Source organism: Mandrillus leucophaeus, unplaced genomic scaffold (genome assembly GCF_000951045.1).
Source record: "Mandrillus leucophaeus isolate KB7577 unplaced genomic scaffold, Mleu.le_1.0 Scaffold395, whole genome shotgun sequence".
NCBI lineage: Eukaryota > Metazoa > Chordata > Mammalia > Primates > Cercopithecidae > Mandrillus > Mandrillus leucophaeus.
In genome coordinates, this window is record NW_012104198.1 from 2,086,827 (window position 1) to 2,098,536 (window position 11,710).

The 11,710-nt window shown below is 47.9% G+C and overlaps 1 protein-coding gene across 1 annotated transcript in view; it reads left to right on the plus strand.

The window, feature by feature from the left end:
- Positions 1-9,963: 9,963 nt before the first annotated feature.
- The window catches only part of GRIPAP1 (GRIP1 associated protein 1), a 28,612-nt gene continuing 26,865 nt past the window's right edge, over positions 9,964-11,710 (plus strand). The window contains exon 1 of the mRNA XM_011991385.1: positions 9,964-10,034. Coding sequence (XP_011846775.1) covers positions 9,993-10,034 — 42 coding nt within the window. The 5' untranslated portion in view covers positions 9,964-9,992. The remainder of the gene's footprint in view (positions 10,035-11,710) is intronic.

An 11,710-nucleotide genomic window follows, 5' to 3' on the forward strand; every position in this document is an offset into this window, starting at 1 on the left:
GCAACCTCTGCCTCCTGGGTTCAAGCGATTCTCCTGCCTCAGCCTCCCAAGTAGCTGGGACTACAGGCATGTGCCACCACACCCAGCTAATTTTTTGTATTTTTAGTAGAGACAGGGTTTCACCGTGTTAGCCAGGACGGTCTCGATCTCCTGACCTCATGATCCGCCCGCCTCGGCCTCCCAAAGTGCTGGGATTACAGGCATGAGCCACCGCGCCTGGCCACAAAAAAATATTTTTTAATAATTAGCCAGACATGGTGGCATGTACCTGTAGTCCCCACTACAAAAGAGGCTGAGGTGGGAGGATCGCTTGAGTCCAAGAGTTTGAGGCTGCGGTCAGCTGTGATCACACACTCCAGCCTGGGTGACAAAGTGAGACCCTGTCTTAAAAAAAAAAAAAAGGTCTGGGGAGGCTGAGGCACTAGAATTGCTTGAACCCAGGAGGTAGAAGTTGCAGTGAGCTGAGATCGTGCCACTGCACTCCACCCTGGGTGACAGAGCAAGACCCTGTCTCTGAAAAAAAAAAAAAAAAAAAATCTGTAAGGAAATATTGTACTCTGGTAAGTAGATTTGCTTTTGTAGTGGTATGGGTTAGGCAATTCTGAAAATTCCTTTGTGTAATCTAGGCTTGAGGAAATAAGTAATTAGGAATAATAGGAGTTAGATTACTTACTAAAAGAGTGACAAATATGGATGGGGAAAACAAAAGTTTACCCTGAAGTGTTGAATTGGAATTGGAGGTATCAGGATGATCTCATGGTTTTATATATAGACAGAGAAAGAGAGTTATGTTATGAGGAGAACCAGTGTGTGTGTCTGTGTGTGTGTCCCACGTCTGTTCACTGAGAGGGCCTAAAAACAGGTATGTCTCTAGCAATGAGCAATAAACACATCTAGGGTACAGATTTGGTTTCATTTTCATTTTTCTATTTTTCTTTTCTTTGTTTCTTTTTGTTTTTCTTTTGAGATGACGTCTCCCTCTGTTACCCAGGCTGGAGTGCAGTGGTGTGATCTCAGCTCTCTGTGACGTCTGTCCCCCAGATTCAAGCAATTCTTGTGCCTCAGCCTCCTGAGCAGCTGGGACTACAGGCGCGTGCCACCAAGCCCGACTAATTTTTGTATTTTTAGTAGAGAGAGGGTTTCACCATGTTGCCCTGGCTGGTCTCAAACTCCTGGTCTCAAGTGATCCACCCACTTCGGCCTCCCAAAGTGTTGGGATTACAGCCATGAGCCACCTCACCCAGCCGGTTTTTCCATTTTAAATTTTGTCTTGAAATAATTTCGGATTAATAGAATAGCTGAAGCTGGCCCAGTGGCTCATGCCTGTAATCCTAGCACTTTGGGAGGCTGAGGCAGGCTGATTGCTTGAGCTCAGGGGTTTGAGACCAGCCTCGGCAACATGGCAAAAACCCATCTCTACAAAACATACAAAAATTAGTTGGGCGTGGTGGTAGATGCCTGTGGTCCCAGCTACTCAGGAGGCTGAGGTGGGAGGATCACTTGAGCCCAGAAGGTCGAGGCTGTAGTGAGCCGTGTTCGTGCCACTGCACTCTAGCCTGGGAGAAAGAGTCGAGACCAAAAAAAAAAAAAAAAGGCTGAAAGGCTGGACGCGGTGGCTCATGCCTGTCATCCCAGCACTTGGGAGACCAAGGCAGGTGGATCACCTGAGGTCGGGAGTTCACGACCAGCCTGGCCAACATGGCAAAACCTCATCTCTACTAAAAATAAAAATAAAATAAAAAAAATAGCCGGGCTTGGTGGCAGGACCTATAATTCCAACTACTAGGGAGGTTGAGGCAGGAGAATCACTTGAACCTGGGAGGTGTAGGTTGCAGTGAGCGGAGATCACGCTATTTCACTCCATCCTGGGCGACAAGAGCAAAACTCCATCCAAAGAAAAAAAATTAGCCAGGCGTGGTGGCTCATGTCTGTAATCCCGCTACTTGGGAGGCTGAGGCAGGAGAATCGTTTGAACCGGGGAGGTGGAGGTTGCAGTGAGAAGAGATTGCACCATTGCGCTCCAGCCTGGGCAACGAGAGCCAAACTCTTTCTCAAAAATAAATTAATTAATTAAAAGGCTGGGCACAGTGGATCATGCTTGTAATCTGAGCACTTTCAGAGGCTGAGGCAGGTAGATCACCTGAGGTCAGGAGTTTGAGACCAGCCTGACCAACATGGTGAAACCCTGTTTCTACTAAAAATACAAAAATTAGCCAGGCATGATGGTTCATGCCTGTAATCCCAGCTATTTGGGAGGCTGAGGCAGGAGAATTGCTTAAACCCGGGAGGCAGAGGTGGCAGTGAGCCAAGATCTCGCCACTGTACTCCGCACCGGGCAACAAGAGCAAAACTCTGTCTTAAAAAAAAAAAAAAAAAAAAAAAAAGTTGGCCGGCCCTAGTGGCTCACACCTGTAATCCCAGCACCTTGGGAGGCCGAGGTAGGCAGATCGCTTGAGGTCAAGAGTTTGAGACCATTGCCTGGCCAACGTGATGAAACCCCATCTCTATTTAAAATGCAATAATTAGCCCGATGTGGTGGCGCACGGCTGTAATGCCAGCTACTCGGGAGACTGATGAAGCAGAATTGTTTGCACCCAGAGGCGGAGGTTCCAGTGAGGTGAGGTTGCACCACTGCACTCCAGCCTGGGCGACAGAGCGAGCGAGACCCAGTCTCAAAAAAAAAAAAAAAAAAGAAAAGAAAAGAAAGAAAAGACACAGGCGGGATCCAGGAAATTCATGCACAGGGTGCTGCTGCTTCTTTTTTTTTTTTTTTTTGAGACAGAGTCTCCCTCAGTCGCCCAGGTTGCGCGATTTCGGCTCACTGCAAGCTCCGCCTCCTGGGTTCTCGCTATTCTTCTGCCTCAGCCTGCCGAGTAGCTGGGACTACAGGGGCCCACCACTACGCCTGGCTAATTTTTTTTGTATTTTTAGTAGATACGGGGTTTCACCATGTTGGCCTGGATGGTCTCGATCTCCTGACCTCGTGATCCACCCGTCTCGGCCTCCCAAAGTGCTGGGATTACAGGCGTGAGCCACCACGCCCGGCCCCACGCACAGGCTTCTGTATGCTCTGTACCTCCCTTGAGCAAGAGGCTGAAATCCGGAGGACCAGGCAGAAGCTTCCAAGAGTCTCCCTGTGGAGTCATACAAGACTGACTTAATTTCTCCAGCAATGAGTTGTGACAACACGTGCAAAGTGTTTGCTACTGGGAAAGCTCATTAGAGACTCAGTGCCCAAAGTTTTTTAGTGGGGACTGGTCACATAGGTACTCTCTACCTAGCACATATCAGAATCCTAGACTCTGAGGGAATGCAGGTGTTCCACATAAACCACATTGTTTCTTTTTTTTTTTTTTTTGAGGCGGAGTCTCCCTCTGTCGCCCAGGCTGGAGTGCAGTGGCCGGATCTCAGCTCACTGCAAGCTCCGCCTCCCAGGTTTACGCCATTCTCCTGCCTCAGCCTCCCGAGTAGCTGGGACTACAGGCGCCCGCCACCTCGCCCGGCTAGATTTTTGTATATTTTAGTAGAGACGGGGTTTCACCGTGTTAGCCAGGATGGTCTTGATCTCCTGACCTTGTGATCCGCCCATCTCGGCCTCCCAAAGTGCTGGGATTACAGGCTTGAGCCACCGCGCCCGGCCAAACCACATTGTTTCTACAAACAGTTTAGGCACAATGAACCACTCCTGTTTTTTGTTTTTTGAGTCTCGCTCTGCCACCCAGGCTGGAGTACAGTGGCACAGTCTTTGCTCACTGCAACCTCCGCCTCCCGGGTTCAAGCAATTCTCCTGCCTCAGCCTCCTGAATAGCTGGGATTACAGGACACCACTACGATGCCCAGCTAATTTTCGTATTTTTAGTAGAAATGGGGTTTCACCATGTTGGTCAGGCTGGTCTCGAACCCCTGACCTCAAGTGATCCACCCGCCTCGGCCTCCCAAAGTGCTGGGATTACAGGCGTGAGCCACCACGCCCAGTCACAATGAACCACTCATATCAGTGTAGCAAACTGTTTACTAGCCAAATTTCCAGATGCTAGTCAAGGGCTAACCTTGCAATCAGATCTTTCTAAGGATAATAGTCTCAGTCTCTTCTGTACAAAGACATTTAAGAGAAAGTCATTCTCCAAAGACATTTAAGAGAAAGTCATTCTCTTTTTTTTTTTTTTTGAGTCAAAGTCTTGCTCTGCCACCCAGGCTGGAGTGCAGTGTCGCGATCTTGGCTCGCTGCAACCTCCGCCTCCTGGGTTCATGCAATTCTCCTGCCTCAGCCTACCAAGTAGCTGGGATTACAGGCGCCTGCCACTACACCCAGCTAATTTTTGTATTTTTGGTAGAGACAGGTTTCGCCATGTTGGCCAGGCTGGTCTCAAACTCCTGACTGTAAGTGATCTTTGTTTTTTATGACGTCGATGTCTTGATGATTTCTTTAGTTGGGGTTTGACTAATAGCTTCTCATGATTCGATTCAGGTTATGAATTTTTGGCAGAAATACCACAGAAGTGATTTGTGTCTTTCTCAGTGCATTACATGGGAAAGTACATAATACCAATTTGTCCCTGTCCTGGTGATGTAAAGGTGACTTGGTTAAGGTAGTGTTCTCCATTCTGAAGTTACCCTAATCCTTGTTATAATTAAAAAGTAAGCCTGGGCAACATAGTGAGATCTTCTCTCTACAAAAAATTTAAAAATTAGCCCTCTGGGCCTGGTGTGGTGGCTCGCGCCTGTAATTCCAGCATTTTGGGAGGCCGAGGCGGGCCGATCACCTGAGGTCAGGTGAGGGGTTCAAGATCAGCCTGACAAACATGGTGAAACCCTGTCTCTACTCAAAATAAAAAAATTAGCTGGGTGTGGTGGCAGGCGCCTGTAATCCCAGCTACTCAGGAGGTTGAGGCAGGAGAATCGCTTGAACCCACCACACCTGCCACCACGCCCGGCTAATTTTTTTTGTAAGAGACAGGGTTTCACTGTGTTAGCCAGGATGGTCTCAATCTCCTGACCTCGTGATCCGCCCGCCTTGGCCTCCCAAAGTGCTGGGATTACAGGCGTGAGCCACCGTGCCCGGCCCAAATAGTTATTTGCTAATTGCATCATTCCTTGTACATTTATTAGTTGGCATTCCTCTGTGAGGAAGAGTTTTCCCTTTGCCTCCATTTATTTATTTAGATCACTTTGGACTCCTGGATTCTTTTTTAATTCAAATTCTTTCAATGTATGGTAAAACAAGATGTTCCAGGCTAATATTGTACTTTCCTTGTCCCAGCCCTGCAATCAGCTATTTCTCTAAGGGGCTGTGGTTCCTGTTAGTGGAAAATGGTAATTAAGCAAGAGAAATCAATTACAGCCAGTGTGACTGATTGGAAAACAATAAAGAAAGATATCCCTATTTTCAGATGATATGATTTTGTACCTGGTAAACCCTAGAGAATGAATGATAAAACACTCTAACAATAAAATTATTCAGTAAAATGGAAGGATATAAAATTAACGTAGAGAAATCAATGGCTTTTGTATATATCAACAATAACCAGTGAGAGGATATAAAGACGCATAGTGGCTCACACGTGTAGTCCCAGCTACTTGGGAAGTTGAAGTGGGAGGATCGCTTGAGCCCAGGAGTTCACAGCTGTAGTGTGCGATGATCACGCCTATAAATAGTCACTGCAGTCCAGCTGGGGCAACATAGTGAGATCCCGTCTCTACCAAAAAATAAAAATAAAAAAGAGAGATAATGATAAAGGAAACCTCATTTACAATAGCATCAAAGGAAATAATGAGGAAGAAATCTAACAAGAAATATGAAAAAAAATCTGTGTGTGGAACACTTTAAAATGCATCTGTCAAAACCCATTCATCTTTATGGTACAAAAAAAGTTTGTTAATGTATGCAAAATTAAAAAAAAAAAAAAGCAACCAGGAGGTCAGGGGATCCAGTATGGAATGGAGACTGTGACAACATAATTTATATATTGCAAATGTAGGCAAGGGCCAGGCATGGTGGCTCATGCCTGTAATCCCAGCACTTTGGGAGGCCGAGGTGGGCAGATCCCTTGCAGCCAGGAGTTTGAGACCAACCTGGCCAACATGGTGAAACCTGTATCTACCAAAAATGCAAAAATTAGACGGGCATGGTGGCACGTGCCCATAATCCCAGCAACTTGGGAGGCTGAGGTAGGAGAATCGCTAGAACCTGGGAGGCAGAGGTTGCAGTGAGCCAAGATCGGGCCACTGAACTCCAGAGCGAGACTCCGTCTCAAACACACACATACACACAGTAGGCCTGGTGTGGTGCCTCACGCCTGAAATCCTAGCACTTTGGAAGGCAGATAGATGTGGGTGGGTCACTTGAGCTCAGGAGTTTGAGACCAGCCTGGGCAACGTAGTAAGACTTGGTTTCTACAAAAATTTTTTTTAAAAATTAGCTGGGTATAGTAGCCTGTCCCTGTAGTCCCAGCTACTCAGGAGGCTGAGGTAGGCAGATTAGTTGACCCCAGAAGGTCGAGGCTGAAGTGAGCCGAGATTGCACCACTGCACTCCAGTCTGGATGACAGAGGGAGACCCTGTCTCGAAAAAAAAAAAAAGAAAGAAAAGAAAAAGGCCGTTCATGGTCTTAGCTCACGTCTTTAATCCCAGTACTTTGGGAGGCCGAGGCGGGTGGATCACCTGAGGTCAGGAGTTCGAGACCAGGCTGGCCAACGTGGTGAAACCCCGTTTCTACTAAAAATACAAACATGGTGGTGAGTGCCTGTAATCCCAACTACTCGGGAGGCTGAGGCAGGAGAATCGCTTGAACCTGGGACGCAGAGGTTGCGGTGAGCCAAGATTGCGCCATTGCACTCCAGCCTGGGCGATGAGCAAAACTCCGTCCACCCTGGCCCAAAAATGTTGTTAATATTCCTAATATACAAAGAGGCCGGGTGCGGTTGCACACACCTATAACCCTGGCACTTTGAGAGGTGGAGGCGGGAGGATAACTTGAGGTCAGGAGTTTGAGTTCGAGACCAACCTGGCCAACATGGTGAAACCCCGTCTCTACTAAAAATATAAGAATTAGCTGGTGGGTGCCTGTAATCCCAACTACTTGGGAGGCTGAGGCAGGAGAATCTCTTGAACCCGGGAGGCAGAGATTGCAGTGAGCCGAGACTGCACCACTGCACTCCAACCTATGTGACAGAGGGAGACGCCGTCCCAAAAGAAAAATAATAATTAAATTTAAAAAATAAAATAAGAACAGATACTAAAATGGTTCTTGGTGGCATATGCCTGTAGTCCCAGCTACTTGGGGGACTGAGGTGGGAGAATTGCTTGAGCCCAGGAAGTCAAGGCAGCAGTGAGCCCTGATTGTGCCACTACACTCCCACGTGGGCGATAGAGCAAGACCCTGTCTTAAAATAAAATAAAATAAAATAAAATAAGTTTGGGCGCAGTGGCTCATGCCTGTAATCCCAGCACTTTGGGAGGCCGAGGCGGGTGGATCGCCTGAGGTCAGGAGTTCAAGACCAGCCTGACCAACGTGGTAAAACCCTGTCTCTACTAAAAATACAAAAATTAGTCGGGTATGGTGGCAGGCACCTGTAATCCCAGCTACTCGGGAGGCTGAAGTAGGAGAATTGCTTGAACCTGGGAGGCGGAGGGTGCAGTGAGCTGAGATCGCACCAATGCACTCCAGCCTAGGCAAAAAGAGCGAAACTCCGTCTCAAAAAAATAAATAAATAAAAATAAAAAATAAAATAAAATGAACCTTAAACATATGACAAGGTGGTGAATCTCACTCATAATAAGAGAAACACAAAACTACACTTAAGAGAATGGATAAACAAATTGTGGTATAGTCATACTATGAATTTTGTTTTGTTTTGTTTTTGAGACAGAGTTTTCCCCTCTATCGCTAAGGCTGGAGTGCAGTGGCACGATCTCGGCTCACTGCACCCTCCACCTCCCGGGTTCAAGAGATTCTCATGCCTCAGCCTCCTGAGTAGCTGGGATTACAGGTGTGTACCACCACTCCTGGCTAATTTTTGTATTTTTAGTAGAGACGTGGTTTCACCATGCTGGCCGGGCTGGTCTTGAACTCCTGACCTCAGGTGATCCACCTGCCTCAGCCTCCAAAAGGGCTGGGATTACAGGCGTTAGCCACCGAGCCCGCCCGGCCCATACTATGGAATTTTACTCATCAATAAAAAGAAAAAAAAAATGCTTATACACAAAACAACTTGGATGAATCGCAAAAGGATTATGGTGAGTGAAAGAAGCCTGACAGAAAAGGATACATCCTGTCTCATTGTATTTGCATGAAACTCTGCAAGAGAAATGTAATCCAGTAACAGAAAGCCAATCATTGGTTACCTGGGGTAGGGGGTGGGGTTTGGGATAGGGTACAAAGGAATCAATGTTCCCTATCTTGCTTGTGATGGTGGTTACAAGGTTGTATACATTAGACAAAGCTCGCTAAATTGTACCCTTAAAATGGGTGCGTCTATATATATAGACAGATCAATCTTTCAATAAAGTTAATTAAATCAAGAAAGGAAACAAAGAGTCCTTGTTGGAAATACTTTTCTTTTTCTTTCTTTCTTTCTTTTTTTTTCTTGGAGACAGAGTGTCGCTCTATCCCCCAGGCTGGAGTGTAGTGGTGCGATCTCGGCTCACCGCAACCTCCGCCTGGCGGGTTCAAGCGATTCTCGTGCCTCAGCCTTCTGAGTAGCTGGGATTACAAGCGCCCACCACCACTCCCGGCCAATTTTTGTATTTTTAGTAGAGACGGGGTTTCGCCATGTTGGCCAGGTTGGTCTCCAACACCTGACCTCAAGAGAACCGCCCGCCTTGGCTTCCAAAGTGTTGGGATTACAGGTGTGAGCCACCGCGCCCGGCCCTGGCTGGAAATATTTTTCCTACAAGGGAAATCATTAACTTCTATGAAATAAGAAGAAGGCCGGGCGCCGTGGCTCACGCCTGTAATCCCAGCACTTTGGGAGGCCGAGGCGGGCAGATCCCCTGAGGTCGGGAGTTCGAGACCAGCCCGACCAATATGGAGAAACCCCATCTCTACTAAAAAAAAAAAAAAAGAAAAAAAAAAAGAAAATTAGCTGGGCGTAGTGGCGGGCGCCTGTAATCCCAGCTACTCGAGAGGCTGAGGCAGGAGAATCGCTTGAACCCGCTAGGCGGAGGTTGCGGTGATGGGAGATCGTGCCATTGCACTCCAGCCTGGGCAACAAGAGTGAAACTCCGTCTCAAAAAAAAGAAAAAAAGAAAAAGAAAAGAAGAAGAAAAAAACTACACTGAGATACCATTTCTTACTCTCAGATCGGTGAGGGTTATAGTGCATTCTAATACTTAATTGAATGAGCCTGGTGTTTCACCACCCTGGTTTGTTTTTGTTTTTGTTTTCTTTTAATGTGGCTTTTTCGTTTGATTCACCGTCACTCTTTCCACTCCGCTATTTTTAATTTATTGGTGGCTAAGTCCTTTACCTAACGTGACGTGCAGCATCATGATAACAAAATCAGTGTCAAACCTTAAAAAAAAAAAAAAAAAAAAAAAAGGCCAAAGGCTTTACAAGAGGTGGGATTCCCCTTTGGGGTCTCCCGAAGGGGGGCGGGAACAAGACCAGAGCGAAGCTTCCGCTTTCATTTCTATGGTTATTAAGTTACCCTTTCTCATTAAAGGAGTATCGCGGAAGGGTGATTTTCTGTCGGCAAAGACTTCCCTATTGACGAGTCCACCCATGAAACGGGGATGTAATAATGTCGTATCACAATGGGTGGCCTAAAAGAGCGCAAAAGCCAATCAGATGACTTACATTCTAGTAGAACGTTATATTATAGTTCACCTGACCAGTCAGTTTCGATCTCTTCTCTGCGTCTCCAAAATGCTGCCCTCCGGAATTAGGTTCTACCCCCTCCATTCCTGGCCAGTGGTTTGGTCCGACCTTAATACTGACAGGAGGCGCGAGCTGCGTCTGCGCAGAAAGCTGGCGGGGGGGTGGGGGGAGGAACATGGCGCAAGCTCTGTCTGAGGAGGAGTTTCAGCGGATGCAGGTGCCACTCGCGGTGGGAAAGACCACCCGGCTAGGCGACCGGGGGCGGGGTAGAGAGAGGTCGTGCCATCAGCTCTGAGAAGGGGTTGGTTGGGATGGACCCTGAGTTTATGGGGTGGGTCTGGAGAAGGGAAACTGAGGCTCGGAGTGGTGAGATTATTGGATTCCGAGATACTCTGCGGCTTTGAAGGTTGGACTCTGTTAGCATTGTGGGCGGGGGAGAGCGCCCTTAAGTAGGCGGTACCTTACTCAGACCTGGAGGGGATGAGACTTTTGGGCCCGTGCAGGGGACACCATCGGCGGGTGATGATAATGGGCTTTGAGGGAAGGAGATCCTGAGAAGGCGAAACCATTTTGTCTGGAGAGGAAGGAAGCGGGTGTTGGGTGGTTTGCGTCATGGTGGTAGGAGCCCTTGAGAGGGCAGAACCATTAGCGGGTGGGAGGTGGTAAGTTTTGGGGAGATACCACTGTGCCCGGGGATTGGGGAAAGACCCCAGATGTTGTCATTGTTCCTGGGAGGTGGAGATCTGTGCCATTGGTAGTTGGTAGTGCATCCTAAGAGGGGGCGGCACTGGGGTGAAGAAGGCCATGAATGGGTAATAACATTAATCCCATTAATTGAGGGGAGGACCAGAAGAGGTAAACGAGTGATACCTTGGACTACAAGGAGGGAAGATCACTGGGCTTTGGGGAGGCACTCCCACTTGATTCTTTTGGGGGGACTCTGAGATGCAATGAAAGGCCATAGCATTGCACTATGAATGGGCCTTTGTTGAGAGGGTTCCTCACTGGGGAGCTCTGAACAGGGTCCAGCATGGGGAGGGGAGGAACTCTGAGGGAGGACAGGTAATCCAATTGGTCCTTGAATGAGGGAAACCAACTGTCCCTGTGTGAGGGACACTGAGAATGGAAGGGCGAGTTGATTAACCCATGAATGGGGAAGGCCACTGTCATCTGAAGGGGATTCTAAGTGAGTAAGAGTCATCCAACTGGCCTACCCAAGGCCTTGTAGAGGCTTACCCTGAAGGGCGTAGGGCCATTCCCATTGGATCATGACTGGGGAGATCTTGGGAGTGGGAATACCCTTGAATGAGGAACACTGATCCCACTGGGCCATGAATGAGAGAGAACTACTGGGCTTTGTTGGGGGGCAAGTCTCAGGGGGTACAAAGGGTATTCCAATTGGACCAGGACTTGGAGAGACAGATCACTGGGTCCTGGGGAGGACAGGAGCAGGAAAGATTCTGTGAAGGCCAAGCCCTCTCACTTTGAGCAGACTACTAGAGAATAGCAAGTGGAGGCTGGTGGCATGGGAGGGAGGGAAAAGTCCTGGTGCGGGAAGGAACCGGCCTTGCTGGGTAGAACCAGCCTCAGGGTTCTACAGGGCTGGTAGGGAGGAGGATGCTTAATTCTTTTTTTTTTTTTTTTTTTTTTTTGAGACAGAGTCTGTCTCTGTTACCCAGGCTGGAGTGTGCAGTGGCACGATCTCAGCTCACTGCGACCTCCACCTCCCGGGTTCAAGCAATTCTCCTATCTCAGCTTCCCTAGTAGCTGGAATTACAGGTGCATACCACCATGACCAGCTGATTTTTGTATTTTTAGTAGAGATGAGGTTTCACCATGTTGGCCAGGCTGGTCTTGAACTCCTGACCTCAAGTGATCTGCCCACCTCAGCCT